General features: G+C 43.4%; 2 protein-coding genes across 5 annotated transcripts in view; one reads left to right on the top strand and one right to left on the bottom strand.

Annotated features, from left to right (window-relative positions):
* Positions 1-3,629, top strand: part of ttc7a (tetratricopeptide repeat domain 7A) — a 48,648-nt gene extending 45,019 nt beyond the window's left edge. For 3 of the 4 annotated variants that reach the window (XM_041050543.1, XM_041050544.1, XM_041050545.1), the window contains one exon: positions 907-3,629. In XM_041050543.1, the coding sequence (XP_040906477.1) occupies positions 907-1,125 (219 nt within the window). In that variant the 3' untranslated portion in view covers positions 1,126-3,629. The remainder of the gene's footprint in view (positions 1-906) is intronic. The other variant, XR_005894917.1, reaches the window with a different exon arrangement.
* Positions 3,630-9,921: 6,292 nt separating this feature from the next.
* stpg4 (sperm-tail PG-rich repeat containing 4) lies at positions 9,922-16,671 on the bottom strand. Its single transcript, XM_041050345.1, has 7 exons — positions 16,642-16,671; positions 16,421-16,477; positions 15,495-15,749; positions 14,661-14,725; positions 14,310-14,355; positions 11,133-11,237; positions 9,922-10,029 (listed from the first exon to the last, which is right to left on the bottom strand). The coding sequence occupies exons 1-7, from the start codon at positions 16,669-16,671 to the stop codon at positions 9,922-9,924; spliced, it is 666 nt and encodes a 221-aa protein (XP_040906279.1).

Below are 16,671 nucleotides of genomic sequence, written 5' to 3' on the forward strand. Positions count from 1 at the left end.
AAAGGTATATTTTACCAGAGTAAAAAAATTGAGGCTATGCTTTGGCAAATCATCCACAGTGATGTTAAGCGTACAGAATATGTTTACACTTTTTGACCTGCAGTCTCTGATCTGAGCGGGTTAAAGGGAGCATCATTTTCACGTTCATCACTCTATTCTGTGTGTGTGTGTGTGTGTGTGTGTGTGTTGTGCCCAACTCCTAACATAGTGCATAATCTTTCTGCAGAGGGCTACCCCTAATCTCATGATTTGTGGATTTTCTCCCTTCAGTTGTACAATCCCAGTTGAATATGACTCTAGTCAAGTGTGGCACAGTTGGTTGTTGTTGGCGTTTTTTTTTTGTTTGTTTTTCTACTAAACTGGTCCACAGGACAGCAGGCAATATAATCCAAGATTTGGATTTTTTTTGTAAAAAGCCACCATCTGCATACTTGATCTTATCATGCCATGAAAAGTGTTTTAATGGTAGATATTTAGGATAAAAAAAAAAAAAAAAGCATTAGAGACAAGGTTCTGAGGTTTAATGTGATATCGCCCTTGTGTATTGTGAAAATGAGAGCATGCCATAGGTCAACTTTTATCCTGTAACTTACCTCAGAAGTGGGATTAATTCAGTTTTATCTCAACACATTTAACAATTAAATAACACTTTGTTCCATTTAAACCACTGTCTGTTTAATTACTTTTTATTCCCAAAATATAAACTTTTCAAGAACTGTGTACCTTTGAGTTACTGTTTGTATATCAGAGTTTTAAAAGGGTTCCAGGGGATGAATAGAAACACTGGGATAACATAACCGCTGCCATAGATTTTTCGCATTGGTGCAAATGATCTGATTTTTATTTCAATTAACATTTTCCACTGACTAAGACATTGAACATCGCTGTATCCATCTGTCCATCCAGGGCCGTTTGCTCGTGAAAAGCGGCCGTGTCCACCTTGGGGAGAAGGTCCTGCGTGATGCAGTTCAGGTCCACAGCACCTCCCATGAGGCATGGAGTGGCCTGGGCGAGGCCCTGCAGTCTCAGAGCTCCAGCCAGGCCCCCGACTGCTTCTTGATGGCTCTGGAGCTGGAGGCTTCTTGCCCCATCCGGCCCTTCACCATCATCCCCAGGGAGCTCTGAGGGGCCGGAGCCAGGGTGGAGGTTTGGGTTAAGGCTAAGGAATTTGCCTTTGGCTGGATGATTATACATCGATGCAGATACACTGTAAAGCAGTGCTGGGTTCAAAAATATTCCTTAAGTGAAGAGTTTGACATTTTGGGATATAAACCTGTTTGCTTTCTTGCCAAGAGTAAGATGAGAACATTGATTCTGACATGTGTCCATTAAATATAAAGCTACAGCCAGGAGATTTCAAGTTTTCATACAAATCAAACAAATAAGATATGTGTTTATTAAAGGACTTAAGAGGTTAAGAGATGTCCTGTTTGGACTCAGCCAGGCTATCTGCTGCCTCCTGTTTCCAGTCTTTATGCTAAAATAAGCTAACAGTCTCCTGGATGTAGTTTCATATTAATGGAATCAGTTTTCTCGTCTCACTGTAGGCAAGAAAGTGAACGTGTTCTTCCCAAAATTTGAAGTATTTCTTTCCAAAATACCCAAAATTCCAAAATACTTTATCTGTACATTCCAAGCATCCGATCTTAATAAGCTATATTGGATGAAAAATAGCAAAAATACATATTTTCACCTAGTGTTGAATATTAACATGAAAACAGTAAAAAAAAAAAAAGGTACAGAAGGATCCAGAGGTTTTCAGATAACAGAAGGTTGTATAGAAAAAAAATAAGTACTGTACCAATGTACATCTCCTATGGAGTTATTAATACAGAAGTAGTTTTTTTCAAAATTAGTGATGAAATGATGAGTAATAGTTTCAGTGATCCGAATCACTGGGTATCACTTTAATGGCTCATAAATGGCAGAGATGTGCTGGTTACGTCTTGAGATAGAATGTACAGTATGTTGTTGTGTTACATGTGGAAATGCAGATACATAGATTATGTATAGGCTGAGAGACACAACAGGAGCTCCACTTCATCTTTATTTTAGCCTTTGATGCATATTTGATGATCATGTTGATTGACACAGCTTTTATGTACACACACACACACACACACATCCCACCCTCTAATCTTCAAATGAGAGCTTGTATATGTTCTAGCAGGGGCATTCACTTATCAGTCCATATGTCGCCATTATGAATGTGTGTGTCTGTGTGTTTTCATACAGTGCGTCTTTACATTATGTATCTTCACGCATGTGTGTTTGTTTAAGACCATCCCTCTGGGGTGTTATCAGTCCCTGTTATGTTTGTTCTGTTCTGGTCTGTGTGTGCGTGTGCGTTTTGTTGGGTTTTGTTTGTTTGTTTTTTGACTCATCTGTTAGTAATGTTCTCCATTATAAACAACAATGGCTTTTAAAAATCACTGCTGGATGCTGCGTCTTCACCTGCTTTGTCACTTGTGACTAATGGACATCACTTCCGAGTGCCTAACCACATTAATGTGAGCAGTGGGACTGGGCTGCCGGCTTATGTAATACTGCCAGCACAGTTTTCTGCCTCCAAACTCCCTCCTCCTCCTATCTCTCTCTCTCTCTCTCTCTCCCCTCCTCTGTCTCTCTATGTCTCTCGCCCTCTCCCAGCTTGCCTGATGTGATGTGATGTGGCTTGGTTGCCTAGCAGCCATCCCCTTGTTTGAGTAACTGGGGAAGTGGAGAGATATCTGGTCTGCTGAGCAACACACACACACACACACACACACACACACAGTGAGAGGCAGATAATGCCCCTGTTGTGTGGTTTTACAGGCTTGACAGTGTCTGTTTGATGTCTGCTGTTACCATGTGAGGTATGAGCCAGCTATAATCAATGTCTCAGGCTGGTGTAAATTGATTTGTGTTATGGGAAGAGTCCCTGCCTTTGCTCTCAGCAAACCCACAATTTCTTAACCCTTTACCTCCCTGCAGGGCTGCGAGCAGTAATCCCTGCCTTCTCTGTCTTATTTTAAAACTCCACAATCGCCCACGTTCCCAACGCTCCCGGCATGAAAATCTCACATTTATCAATATTTCGTTTTTTCGCGCGGGAATTATCGATCACTGTCACCTCTTTTCTGCCGTCCGAAAAATCTATTTTTACTTTTTTTCCTCTCCTCGCTCGCCGGCTCTCCCTTGTTCCATCCTCTCCTCATTAGCGTTGTGTGTGACACCTACACAGGGGCTTCGGGAGATGAATGGTCTAATCCCTGTGGGTAAGGAGTGAAATATTACATGGTGTGCTCACACACACACACACTGACAATGAGAGACACTTGAACACATTGTGTAGTACACATGCTCACATACGCACTTGCACAGACAGACACACACATGCCATGGTCTTGACAGCTCTGGTAAAAGGAGACAGATTAATGGAGGAAGTGGCCCGCTGCAAAGCCTTTCAGAACGACAACAAGCAGAGGAAGCTCTATTCGCTTGACCGGGTGTCACCACACACACACTTATATATACAGTACATACACCTGGGATCAATAAGCAGAATGCATAGGATCTTACTTGCTGTGTTTGTACTTGTACATCATTGAGATATCAGAGCAGCCAGATGAGTCACTCTCACTTCTACACCTGAGCATCACAAGACTGTCTGTGTGACAGGAGGGAGGGGTGGTGAGGAGCGACAGATATCAAATGCCCATGTACACGGGCATTGTACTGTACGTTTATGGTTGTGTAGACACACACACACACACACCTCCATACACAGCATCATGAAATACAATAGCTATGTTAGATCGAATAGGGATCAATAACAAAGTACTGACAATCAAAAGTGGTGACCGCTCTGAGTGAGGTGTGTGTGTGCTTGGTATTCAGGTCACTGTGATGTGTATGTGTGTGTGTGGATGCCAGCCCTGCAGGGGGCATATGGAGGGCATGGGCTGGGTGGTGCTGGTGCAGGGCGCCAAGAAGGAAACCATAAACCGCCATTGTGATGTCCAAACAAGGCCGGGGAGTCATGGATGGGTGAGGGGTGTGATGGAGGTTATGAGGATCAGATGCGGTTCCATAATCTCATTTATAAATAAAATGGCTGGTATGGGAGACGTATAGGAAGTTCATCCCCGAGGGCCAAATGTGTTGTTCAATGCAACAGTGCTTTGAGTGTTCACATGTTGACGAGAGAATGTATTGAAAATGCCGTAAAAAGAAATGTGCCTTAGGCAGAGGAGTAAATACAGTATATTCTCAGAGACAAACAAACACAACCAACCATTTCCTGTACATTCCAACATGAGCTGAGCACTTTCCAAAGATGCATGTTTTTTTGCAGTAATTTGTGAGTCCTACATGGTTTGTCATTTTAGGAAATCACTGATTGGCATTCTTTCACCACTCTTACATTTGGATCTATGGTAAACGTGAAGCCACAAGCCGGACTCGGTGCCTCTGCCTCACACATTCAGCACCTCTAAAGCTCACCAATTAGCACATTTGTTTCATCTGTACAAAAACCAAACTGTAAAAACGACAACTTGCGGAGGTCACTGGGCCCAGCCAAGAACACTTTTTAACACTTCAAGTTTTCTACAGATTAAACAAAGGAGATGTTAATGAGTGAGCTTTAGAGGTTCTGGTAGGCACATTTTGCTGCTTTTCAACAGAGCCAAGTTAGTGCAGTCAGTCTTCTCTTGGCAAGAAAGAGAATTTCCCAAAATGTCAACCATTTCTTTTAAACTAAAATATCATACAGGCATGAACATAAAATGCAAGTGTAAAGGCATAAAGGTCACCTTTTCAAACGCACAGCAGCTCTTGTGCTCTGCAGGCCACAGGCAGACCTGATAGCCCTGTTTAATGATATGAAATAAGAGTTGAATTATTCTCACATTGTTGCCGCTCTAGCATGAGACAGATTTTTGGACATGGCTCTGATGCTTGTTTTTTTGAGGCTGAAATGACGGAGCAGAGAGTCCAGTAACAGCACAGTAAACAGCAGCTTGGCAGACAGTGTGTTCTCTTCCATCAATCACTCCAGCTCACCTGATCGCCCTCCAGCACTCTTGGTCCACGTCCACACACGCTGTGACCGTGCCAGCGCCATTACCCACTTAAACAATGACCCCCTTGTTCGCTAACAGTCGCCCATTGGAGCTGATTAAACTTTTAAATGTCATTTAATAGAAGCGTAATGTTGCTCCAATGTGTCTGTCAGCAGCTTGGGGGGGGGGGGGGGTAAAAGGATACCTGGTCACCCTCCTGGCGTGTCACACTGCCTGCTAAATTCCTCGGCTGGCTAGTCATCACCCTTAGTGTGGGATGTGGTGATGAGAGTGAATGTGACCTGGACTTGAAGGAGACATGAGGGAGCAGCACCTCTGAACCTGCCACCTCTTTGTTTGACCCTCTTGCTGCTGGCTGGAGTTTCCCAAGGTGCTTGTGTTATACACCCGGGGAGAAAGGGAGATGAAGCCAGGCCGGTTCTGTGATACTGGGAGGCCATTTTAGTTCAGCACAATGCCAGTGAACGAACAATGGCTGCTCTGTATGTGAGGGGGTTTGTTTGTTTGGCGACCTTTAGCTGCGACTCAGCAAGTGATAATGGCGTTTGTCCCGCACCAGTATTGGATTATGGGTATTTTTAAGTAACCTCACATTCTTAGGAAATTCCAGCAGTCTGCCTTCGTCATCATTCTGGAGCACTGTCACATTTCCTCAGCATGTTGTCCTGAGTTAGCTGTTAATTTGATGTCCTTGACTCTCGCTCGGCTGTACCACTGAGTAGCAGGGTCACCTCCTGTTGGACGCTGCCAAAAACACAGATTTATTCCCGACCCTCACTGATGTGCTACACCGATGTTCTTCCTCAACGTTCTCATTAAGCCGTTCCCGCAAACTGAAGCTGATGTTTGGGTTCCCTGTATGACCTGCCCTGACACCAGATGCTCCTGTGATCTTTAAATGATACAACTCCACTGTGCCAGCTTCTCACCAAACTTCACAGGAAACAGATCTTCACAGATGAAGAGATCGTGTGTGTTGTAGTATTTGTGCTATGCATGCTGTATAGACTTTACTGTGGTGCATGTGTTACCTACCATGCTGATCATTTTCTCTGCAGTGTTGATGCAAGTTCCTCTTTCATTTTCAATAGAGGGTTGATTTATATTTGTAAAACATGTCCATGCTTAAGTGATTGTTTTAAACCTTTAAAATTTGTATTTAAAAAATGAATGGAAAACAGTTGAGTCCATAGAACCTTTAAAAAATGAGAACATCTGTGTGCACGTGTTTGCAGGTTTGCACTTGAGTTCGCAAGAGCGTTTTTAAAAAGCACAGGATCACAAGTGCATGCGTGCATTTGCATTTATGGCATTGTGCGGCTGCTGTCGTATTCTTTGAAGCAATGTGCGTCTACGAGGGGCAGCTTGATTGACAGTGAAAGAGCGGGTGCCTAACCGTGCCTGTGGTCGAGGCAGGCTGTGGGAGATGGAGGGTGTTAAGTCGTCAGTATGAGGCATATGTCAGAGATCAGTGCTGGACTTTGGAGATCACTGAGATGAGAAGGGAGGAAGGGTGCCCGGGGTGGAGAGGGACAGAGATTACTGGGGGCTTGGTGCCTTGACCACAGGCAGAATAGCTGCTCATCACACACAAACACGCACACACACATTCACATCTCTCTTATTGCATCTTCTTCACAAGCAGTGGATACACTTGCCCAGCCTTCCAGAGGCTGCGTGCAAAGCCCCGTGTTAATAAGATTGTCTTCTCCGGGTGGAAGTGTGTGCTCCTTTGTCTCCGCACTAATGACAGGGGGAATAAGAGCCCGGCTCTTGAACCTCTTCATGCTCTTAAGTGTCGGCAACTGAAGGAAAACAGAGTGGTGGAGATTAAAGTCAGGGAAGTAGATCTGCCTTGATAAGGTCCTGCACGCCTCTCCTGCCTGTGGTCCCAAACAAAACACTTCACTGATGTCAGTACGTGTAAAGGGTCAGTACAGAGCCTCTTTATGTACAGTAGTCCCCCTTAGGTCCTCTGTTATCACCAACAAGCAGTTCTTGAAATAAGCCTCTGATCTAGATTTATGCATGTTCACCCTGCTGAAGTTCCCCTGAGCATGACACAAGAACAGTGCTTACCAGCTCTGCGGATACTACTCTGTCATCTGACCCTGAGTGTTAGCCCGCTAGTGGAGGTGGTCTGAGGTGTTGGATAATGAATTAAAGTCTAATATTGTCTGCTGTTCTCCTGTTAACTGTTTTTCGGTCTCCACCAACTGTGGAGCTGTGTACGGAGGGTCTATCAGAGCTTCTTTGCTGAAAACAGCTGCCTTCTGCTGCTAGAAATGGGGCTGATGAATGAGATGAGACTGAATCAAACCAATAAAGCTGTGAGCATTAAAAGATAAACGCTAAAATGTTCCATAGAGCTGAGGGACACTGCTGTCAGGTGATAAATGGGTAATTTGATCTACTGTTAACATCAAAATAATGGTAGGTGCAGCTTTAGTGCACACTCAGTAAAGAAGAAGGGGTGAGCCATGTTTGTAGTTCTAATCTGAAAACTGAATTCACAGAGAGCTAAGAAACTTTTAGCTGCTCAGCTGATGATCTCTAAAAAGCATCCAGCTGATCCAAAATGCTGCAGCGAGAGTACTGACTGGAATTAGCAAGAGAGATCATATTACTTCTGTACTAACTTCTCTTCATTGGCTTCCTGTAAAATCCAGAATTGATTTTAAAATCTTTCTCCTTACATATAAGGCCCTCAATGGCCAGGCTCCTTCATATCTCAAAGAGCTGATAGTACCATATCATCCCAACAGATTGCTTCGTTCCCAGAATGCAGGTTTGTTTATGGTTCCCAAAATCTCTAAAAGTAGAATGGGAGGCCGAGCCTTTAGCTATAAGGCCCCTCTCCTATGGAACCAACTGCCAGTTTGGGTTCGGGAAGCAGACACCCTCTCTAATTTTAAAACGAAGCTTAAAACCTTCTTGTTTGATAAAGCTTATAATTAGTTGTAGTTACAGTCCTAGTTATTTATTAAACTTATAGTTAGTCACAATTATCTCTATAGACACTGACACTGAATCATCCCCTAGTTATGCTGCTATAGGCCTAGGCTGCTGGGGGACATCCCATGATTTACTGTGCACTTCTTCTTTCTCTTTCTCTTTCTCTCCTCAGACCCACTCTCAAATTTATTAGCCTTTATTACATGTCATTAACTCTGTGTCCTCTCTGTCCCGTAGTCCTGTGCTTGTTTCTCTCTGGTCTCTCTTTCTCTGTACCTTACTGCAGGTATCTCTGGCTCCGGAGCTGCATGTCCTGTGGTCCTGGCTCCACCCACCTGCTGCTGTTTATTGTTTACAATGATCTATTTCTAACATGTTTAATGTTCCATTCTGCTACAGATAAATATTGGATTAATATTCTTTGCAAACTGTAATGTAAATAATTACCAGTCATGACAGCTTTTTGCCTCCATTCCTAGCTGTCCTATCTTCCTCCTTTTCCTCCTTTCACACAGCCCAGCCATCGGCAGGAGGGTCCCCCATCTGAGCCAGGTTCTGCTCAAGGTTTCTTCCTGTTAAAAGGGAGTTTTTCCTTGCCACTGTCGCCTTAAGTGCTTGCTCTGGGGTCAGGCTCTGGGTCTCTGTAAAGCGCCTTGAGACAATTTTGATTGTGGAAGGCGCTATATAAATAAAATTGAATTGAATTGAATTGAATTGAATTGACGACTTTGTAGATTCATAAACACACCTGTTGAGTGTCTGCATCCAAATGAGCTCAAAAGTCATGTCTGATTTTCTATCAGTGAAGCAGCTATATGATATTATTGTTTGTTAATGGCCTTGTGCAGACTCCTTGCTGTATAATTAGCTGCTATGGGTGATTATTCATGCACTCAAATAAAGCTCAATCAAGTGGGCTTTAATTACTGTTCATCCTTTCTTCCTTGGATCCGATAGCAGAATCTGGGTGGGCAGTATGGATGAATATAACTCTGCACTCCCTCAACAACTGTCTAAATTGGCCGTGGCACAAAATTGTGCTGCTTTATAGCTTGAGCATCTAACTCTGAATACAAAGCAGTGCTGACATGCTCAGCAAAATCCTTCTCTGAATAAGCAACAGATTAAAAAAAAAACATTGCCTGGGATCACACTAATAACAAACCTGCAACGTGTGTTTTTTTTTTATTTTTCTGCCTTTTCCCTGTTGTGCTGTAATCTACACCACCATTATGTCCCATGCGGAGGTGATTCCTATCACTGCCGCTCTCTGTGTCCCACCATTATTGCCTGTGTTTGTTTGATTCGTCAAAAGAAAGAGTGAGTATGCGGAGTAGGTAGCGATAAGAATAGCTGTTTTATTGTGTGCCACTGCCTTGGCCCCTAATACTGAATGTGTTATCTGAGGGTGCAGCATGCCACACTAAGCTATGTGCATGTGACGCATGGCTGAGCAGCATTCCTCCTCCTGAGTGCATCGCAGGGCAGAGATAGTAGGAAGCCAAAGCAGCCTGACTGCCAACAGAGAGGGAGAGAGGAGCGAGAGCAGCCGAGGAGGGATGAAGGGAGAGAGCAATACTGGGAACATGTAGTTAAGTGGAATGAAGTACCCTTTGTTGCAGATAAGATCATTCTGCTTCCCTGGCTGGCGTCACTAAAGGGATTTGAGCACAACGAATGTAGCTGATTATGTTGTTGGCAGCCCACAAAATCCCTCACTGACATGCAGATAAACATTTGTCCAAGTAATAAGAGACGTGAGGTTTTCGTTCTCTTGTACAGTCAGGATTTTACTTCTTTTTGTTTCAGCAGCAAGGTGAAGGCAGTGTGATCTGCCAGTCGGTTGACAGGATGAGGAGATGGTATTAGGATCAGGGCATTATGGGTAATAAAGTCCACACTAGGGAATGCTGCGGAAAAAGAGGCTGAATGAGGGATCCATGACCTCTGTGTGTAGACGGTCACCCAACTTCCAGCAAGGTTCATAGGCTCCTGGTCCCGGAGTCTTCTGCGGATTACAGAGACAATACACACACACACACACACAAATACATTTTTCATTATACCATAACTCTGAAATACAAAAAAAGAGAGAGACCTTAGCCAAAAGAGAAACAGTTTTTAGTTTTTTCTGTTGAGTTCTCTGTTACATAGAGAACTTATGAATGTTCTGAAGCCCATTGCTTATCTACAGTACACTTATCTCCATTCTTGTCTGTGGTACAGGAGGTGTGTGTTCTTTGCTGCACCCTGTTATGTACAGTGGCTTCAGAAAGTATTTGGATCCATTCACGTTCGGCACTTTTATTGTGCTGCAAATTCAAATTTAAATTCACAAAATTAATCAGTCTTCACTCAATAATCTATACTGACATAGTGAAAATATGTTTTTTGAAATTTTGGCTAATTTATTAAAAATAAAAAAATTTACAAAAGTTTTCAGACTCTTAATTCAGTGCTTTGTGGAAGCCCCCTTTGGCAGCAGTTACAGTCTTCGTGGGTAAGTTTCTACAAGTTTTGCACATCTGGATTTGGGAAGTTTAGCCCATCATCCCATGGGAAGCATCTGAAGTGCCATCTTCAGGTGTCTCCACAGATTTTTCTGTTGGGTCACACTCAGAGACTTGTCCTGACTAACTTGGCATGCATTGACTTGGCTTTTTTTCTTGGTTTTGTACTTTAGGTCTTGGTCGTGATGAAAGGTGAACCGTTGTATTGATAGTATTGATATTCTGTATTTGGCTGCACTTATCCTTCCTTCAATTCTAAACCACCTCCCTGTAGTCAGTTGATGAGCAGAGCCTGATGTTCACCAGGAGTTCTGCTGGGTTTGATTTTTGTCTCATCAGACCAGAGTCTTTCAGTCAGGATCCTTTAAATGCTGTTACTATAATTAGGCGCGGCGACTCAGTTTGGTCGGACAGTGGTTTCAAACTTCTCCCGTTTCATTACTGAGGCCACTGTGTTCCTGAAAACACTCGAAGCCTTACTATTGTTTTATATGCCACAATGTTATCACAGAGGTCTACAGAGAGTACGTATTATTATTATTATTATTATTGGCCTGTGTGCAGCTATAGAAGAGATGTAAACGTGAAGTACTGGACTCACTGGGTGCTCATAGTGGAGCCGTGGCAAAGTGGATTTGAAGCAGGAAGTGATGCCTTTTTCAGGTCTGGTCTGTGGATTGTAGTGACATGGAGCAGGTCCCTCCTTCTGAGGTGGTCAGAGATAGGAGGAATTACTGAGCAAGATTGACTGATTGATTTTATAAGCAAACCTCAATATGCTGTGGAGCAAGGCTAGCATATAATCATTACCATGTAATCACACAGAGTTTTTCCCACATGGCTTCCTGATTACAAATGTCAAACATGAGGTAAAGCTAAACATGAGGTTGGATTATTTTCAGTTGCCTTGTTTTAAACATCCCTTCTCATGCTTTTGGACCCTCAGAAGTCTCTCCACTATAGTTAGACAACCCATCAGGACTAGTGGGGCATCGGGACTACCGAGACAAATCCCAGTGGTCCCCGGTATCAGTGGACCAGTGGACCTGTTCCTTGGCCATCTATCCTTCTTGACAACATGAAAATGCTGTGGTGTATACGCTGCCGTCATGTTCTTTCTATACACTAGCCTTAACGTCGCTGCTGGTCTCTCATCTGCAGTCCCTGTTAACCACATTCAGCTGGCCAGCAACAGAAGGGTCGACTTCCCCTTCCCCTGTAATCCTTAAATTGGCACGATCCATTAACATTACGTATAAAGATTTACGATCTTTATACTTCCATTGCCCCTTTTGCCCCACCAACCCTCTTCTCTTCTTCTTTCCCTTGTCCTGAGCACAAGCACAAACGCCTGCTTTTTCTGATTGGCTGGAATAGTGTTGTGTGGCTCGGTCCATTTACCGAGCCAGAGCTACATAGGAACACTGGAACTTTTTTTCAACACACTCACAGAACAGACAGCTAGCAGACTCTGAGGAGATATAAAGTGTACTGGATTAGAGTGGGTTACTCCTTTAACTCTCACACCCTTGGACCTGTACTCATGAAAAAACTATTGTTATTGCATGCTGATACTCCGATCATCTGACGGATGCACTATCAGTATACACCAGACCTATTTTAGGGTCCCATACCAATATTTTTAAGACTCATGACATAGCATTTGACTCATGACTTTATGGTCTTTGCCAGTAAATCTGTTGTTCAGGTATGTTAGGGTTAGTCTCTAATAAAAGTCAATCTCTCTCTCTCCCTCTCTCTCTCTCTCTCTCTCTCTCTCTCTCTCTCTCTCTCTCTCTCTCTCTCCTTGCCTTTCACTTCTCCTTTCCTCTTACCCACTAACACACATACTGGTCATCACCAGCGGCGTGCCATGCAGAAATAGCATCAGTCCCCCCTTCCACCCTCCTCCTCAGACATAAAACTGTCTCCCTGTCCCTGAACACTGGACTAGCCTTTCATTTTCAGCCGCTCTCTGATTCTGACAGAGGGAGACAGGAAGGTGTCTTTTCTTCTACTCCTTGGAGGAATGGCTGCTACCATTACGTGCCATTTGAACCCAGTTGCCAGTTCACTTGATCATGTGTAACTGGTTCGCTGACCCCCACGTGCCTGGCTGATGCTCCCAGAGGTGCTAATGCAGGTGTATTTCACAGGAGCCAGCGGACAGCAGTGAAACTCTTTTACGGATGTGCCTGAGTGTGTTTGAGGCAAAGCACCTGGCCTACTTTCCTTCAGTGGCACAGCACGTTAGAAATGTTCTCCTGAGTGCCGTAGGTAACTGGCACTTGCTGTGAGTGTCTGTGAAACTTTTAAACTTTGACCTGTTTTTGGTGCTTGCTACACAGTACTCCTTAAATAACCTGGAAACCTTGAATTTATTTTCTAAAATGACGTGAGGTGAAATTAATATGACATATTCTTGAATTTCTTTAAATCACAAAGTACTGAATAAATTCAAATTTGAGCTGAAGGTCAATTTGAGCAAGGCGAAAAGTAAAGGGACCACCAAAGTTTAACATCCTGAGGGGGCCATGAACATCTGAATTCAATTTCATGGCAATCCACCGAATAAATGTGTAGATGCTTCACCTAATACCCCAAATGTCACCCTCACGGTGGTGCCAGAGAAAAAGGCACAAGAACACCATCTTTAAGATTCATCCTCTGGGCACCACAAATATCTGTATCACATTTCATGGCAATTATTGGGTCACAGCTGGTTACAATTCATCCTCTGGGGAATACAAAAGTCTGGTGGACTGATCAATCAACATGACCATTCATAGAGCCTCGCATGGCAAATAAATACCACCAGTCAGCAGGTGTTTCTTCACACACTAGTTATAGGGTGAATCACATTTGTGCCAGAGCAACAGAGAGTAGGATATTTATTCATATGAAAATATCTGGGATTAGGACTTTAATTCAAACAGGCTTGAATCTCAAGGAAGGATTTGTTCCTTCCCGTAGCACGTGCAGTTGATATTGCAAAAAGGCACAAGACGTAAATCTAGGACACACAGTGGCCCCAGGATGCAGAAATTAAGTCAAATCATGAAGAGGAGAATATCGTTTTTGTTGTGTTCCCAAACATCTTCAGCTGACGAGAGGTTTCTTTTTGAACGTGTGCAAATCAATTTCATTTTTTTTCTGGGTTGAGTCCATGCTCAGGGAAGTCTGAAATTCTTGTCTCCCATCTCAGGATAAGACTAGAACCTACTGTAAACTATTAAGACACCTCAACTTTGATCCACTAATGTCCGTCCAGCTCCGTCAGGTCAGCTGTCTAAATGATCTGCTCTTTCAGATAACTTCGCTGCGGGATGTGTGTAGCTGTTTAACCTTTGACAATAAACTTGTCTTAGAGTCGCTATGACACCACTAACAGCAGAAAACTGCTCCCAACTCTGCAGTAATAACACCCTCGGGATTTCTTAGCGCCTTTCCTTCTCTGTCAACACTCAGCAGCTGCCAGTACGGCTCAAATATCCATCAGCTACCAGCATGGCCACACGGGTAAGGCTGCAGCACTCTGCAATATGAACCAAAGCTGACTGGTCAGCCAGTACAGTGCCATAACAGGCACTCGGATGGGGCAAATGATACAATCAGCCGGTGGAATCAGTCTTCTGTTTGTTGTAACTAGCTTGTGTACAGCATGTACCAGATACACATTAGGTCATAGCTTGTAATCAAAATTGTAATAAAGCCTTTTTTGTGGGCAATGGAAAGACTGAATGGTCCTAATAACTAGTCTTGGTGACCAGATACTTACAGGCGGAAAGCTGATCCGTTGCACAGTTGACCGAAACATCACATGCCTGCAAGGAGAGGAGAGGGGAGAGTAGGGAGGGGTGGCTGTCAAAAAAAAAAAAAAAAAGAGGAGAGGAGAACAGTAAGGGGAAGGGTTAGAGAAGAAAAGAAAAAGGCTGTGTGTGATCAGAGGCACAGAAAGTGAGAGAGCAGGTTGGTGATTGCTCCTTCATCTTTGAGATGCAAGGAAGATGAGATAGGGAAGGAGTAGTTGAATCAGGAGGAAGGACTCAGCGATCAAGGGGATGATTCATGGGTTGTGTACTCCGCTGTGAACTGAGAGTTAAAGAGAGGCTGTTTGTCGAGAGCTTACTTGCAGGGAGTCTTTTCCACTGGTTTCGCTGTCACATTGTAGTCGCACGGTGAAGTGTTTATATGCTGCCATAGAGAATAAAGATGAAGAAGAGTTTAAATATACTGTATATGACAGCATCGCCATGGGTTGGCTTGTTTTTGTTTTTTTGTTTTCTTTTTTGTCTGTTGTGTTACGCTGTCTACAGCAGGCTTCTGTTTTCAGGTAGTCTGCTGCAGGTACATGCTGAAGAGCACCTGCTGTAATTTTAAGCAAAGTACTGTGATGATATCCAGATGCCACAGTCAAATACACTATCAAAACACAACAATTAATAAACACTTCTTAAATAAATTACACCCTTAGCCTAAGAAGTTCCTGCTAATAATATCTTCAGCAGGAAATATATTATAGACTGGTCATTACACTGCTCATTCATGTAGTATGCTCATACATTTTGCCCAGTACTGCACAGAAGGACTGGGCAGGGATTTACTTTTGCTGCCAAGACATAGCTTCAACACACAACTCACTAAAATCATTGTTCATAATTTGTCAACAGAAAGTCAAGATTTTTTTTGATAATTTAAAATCCTGCATTGTTTACGTCCATGTTTGCTTGTGCTTGGGATACAAACAAACAAGGACCCACTCTTATAAACTTTACTACATAGCACTACTAGTGGTCAGACACTCCACAGGGTATCTTTAATGCACAGATGTGAGAGTTTTCATCTAACTCTCCAAAAGCGATTTTGGAATTAGCGATTTTCCCAAAATATTGAACTATTCCATTAATATGTGCTAAACTGCAAATACCAGCAGGAGGGTTATAGAGAGAAATCTGAATCCCACCTTGTCTCTGATGCCGAGGGTGACGATGTTGGGCCGTGGACAGTTTTTGAAAGAGTAGGACGCTCGGTGCATCAGGACCTCCTGAGTGGAGTCAGTGTAGTCATACGCTCCAGGCAGCAGCAGATCCCCGTTACGTACGCCCAGAATCTGGGCTTTTCTGCCCACGCCTTTAAACCCGTAGGTCTTCTTCACAGGGTTCAGTTCAGCTTCTTCGATGAAGTCTCGAATGTGATAGAGACCAGGGGTGGGTGTGTCCTGCAAGAAGATGGGAGGGGAAAAGTTTGGGGAATGCTTGACCACATGTAGTATTTATAATATCCTTTTTGAATGCAGCTGTATTTTGACATTGCATGTCATAGGAAGTCACCTGTTTGTACAAGCAGAGCGGATGTGTATTACATAAATGTACTACACTAAACATCAAGCTGCCTGGCCTGTTGTTTGATGTATGGGACACATTATTAGAAAGAAGAAGGCAGCTGGTTAACAATGGAGCCTGAGAGCTGGGATCACATTAAGATAAACTGATAATTAATTAGGTCTACGTGTTATTACGATGAATGCGCTGTGAGGCACTTAGGGACTGGACTCAGTGTAGTGTAAGTGTTTGAATTTATTTCTGGCAGACAGCACACTTTGGACAGAGACAATGGGAAAGTGCTGTGCAATAAAAGCCAGTAATTGAAAACCATATATGCTGAAAGAACAATGATGTGTCTATGAGGCTGTGCTCTGTTTTATAAGCTCAAATCATGGCAACTGGAAGCTACCTGACTGCAGCAGAGTGCTGCTATACCTACACATGAGCTAATGAGCCACTTCAAACTGACAAACCAGTGACAAGTGCTCGGGCCTGCTCAGAAGCTAATGTAGTAGCCTCTGCTCTGAAGACAAGCTATGAAACCTTACTGCAGTATGACACCTACTTTCAGTGCTCCCAGCCACCAGCTCCCCCGGCCACACAAGTCCACCTTGTCATCACCCTGCAGATAAGAACAGGACACAAACCACAATGCAGTAGATTGTTTCAGTTGTGATGAGACTGCTATGCCAGCAATGTGTTGATGCTTCTCCCACTTGCTTTACCAGTTCCTCTTGTCCTCATTAGCCACACAGAGTTATGAGGGCTTTAAAGATAGATCCTTACCTTATCTGCTCGATTACTGCCCCTGGACAT

This window comes from Toxotes jaculatrix, chromosome 11 (assembly GCF_017976425.1).
Source record: "Toxotes jaculatrix isolate fToxJac2 chromosome 11, fToxJac2.pri, whole genome shotgun sequence".
Classification (NCBI taxonomy): domain Eukaryota; kingdom Metazoa; phylum Chordata; class Actinopteri; family Toxotidae; genus Toxotes; species Toxotes jaculatrix.

Excerpts from the sequence above, each read along its gene's own strand:
- stpg4 (XM_041050345.1), bottom strand. The coding sequence starts at position 16,671 with ATGTCCAGGGGCAGTAATCGAGCAGATAAG. Across the intron at positions 14,726-15,494 it reads CCCTCGGCATCAGAGACAAG|CATATAAACACTTCACCGTG; the intron begins GTGGGATTCAGA and ends TCTCTATGGCAG. Across the intron at positions 10,030-11,132 it reads GGCTCCACTATGAGCACCCA|AAGACTCCGGGACCAGGAGC; the intron begins GTGAGTCCAGTA and ends TGTAATCCGCAG.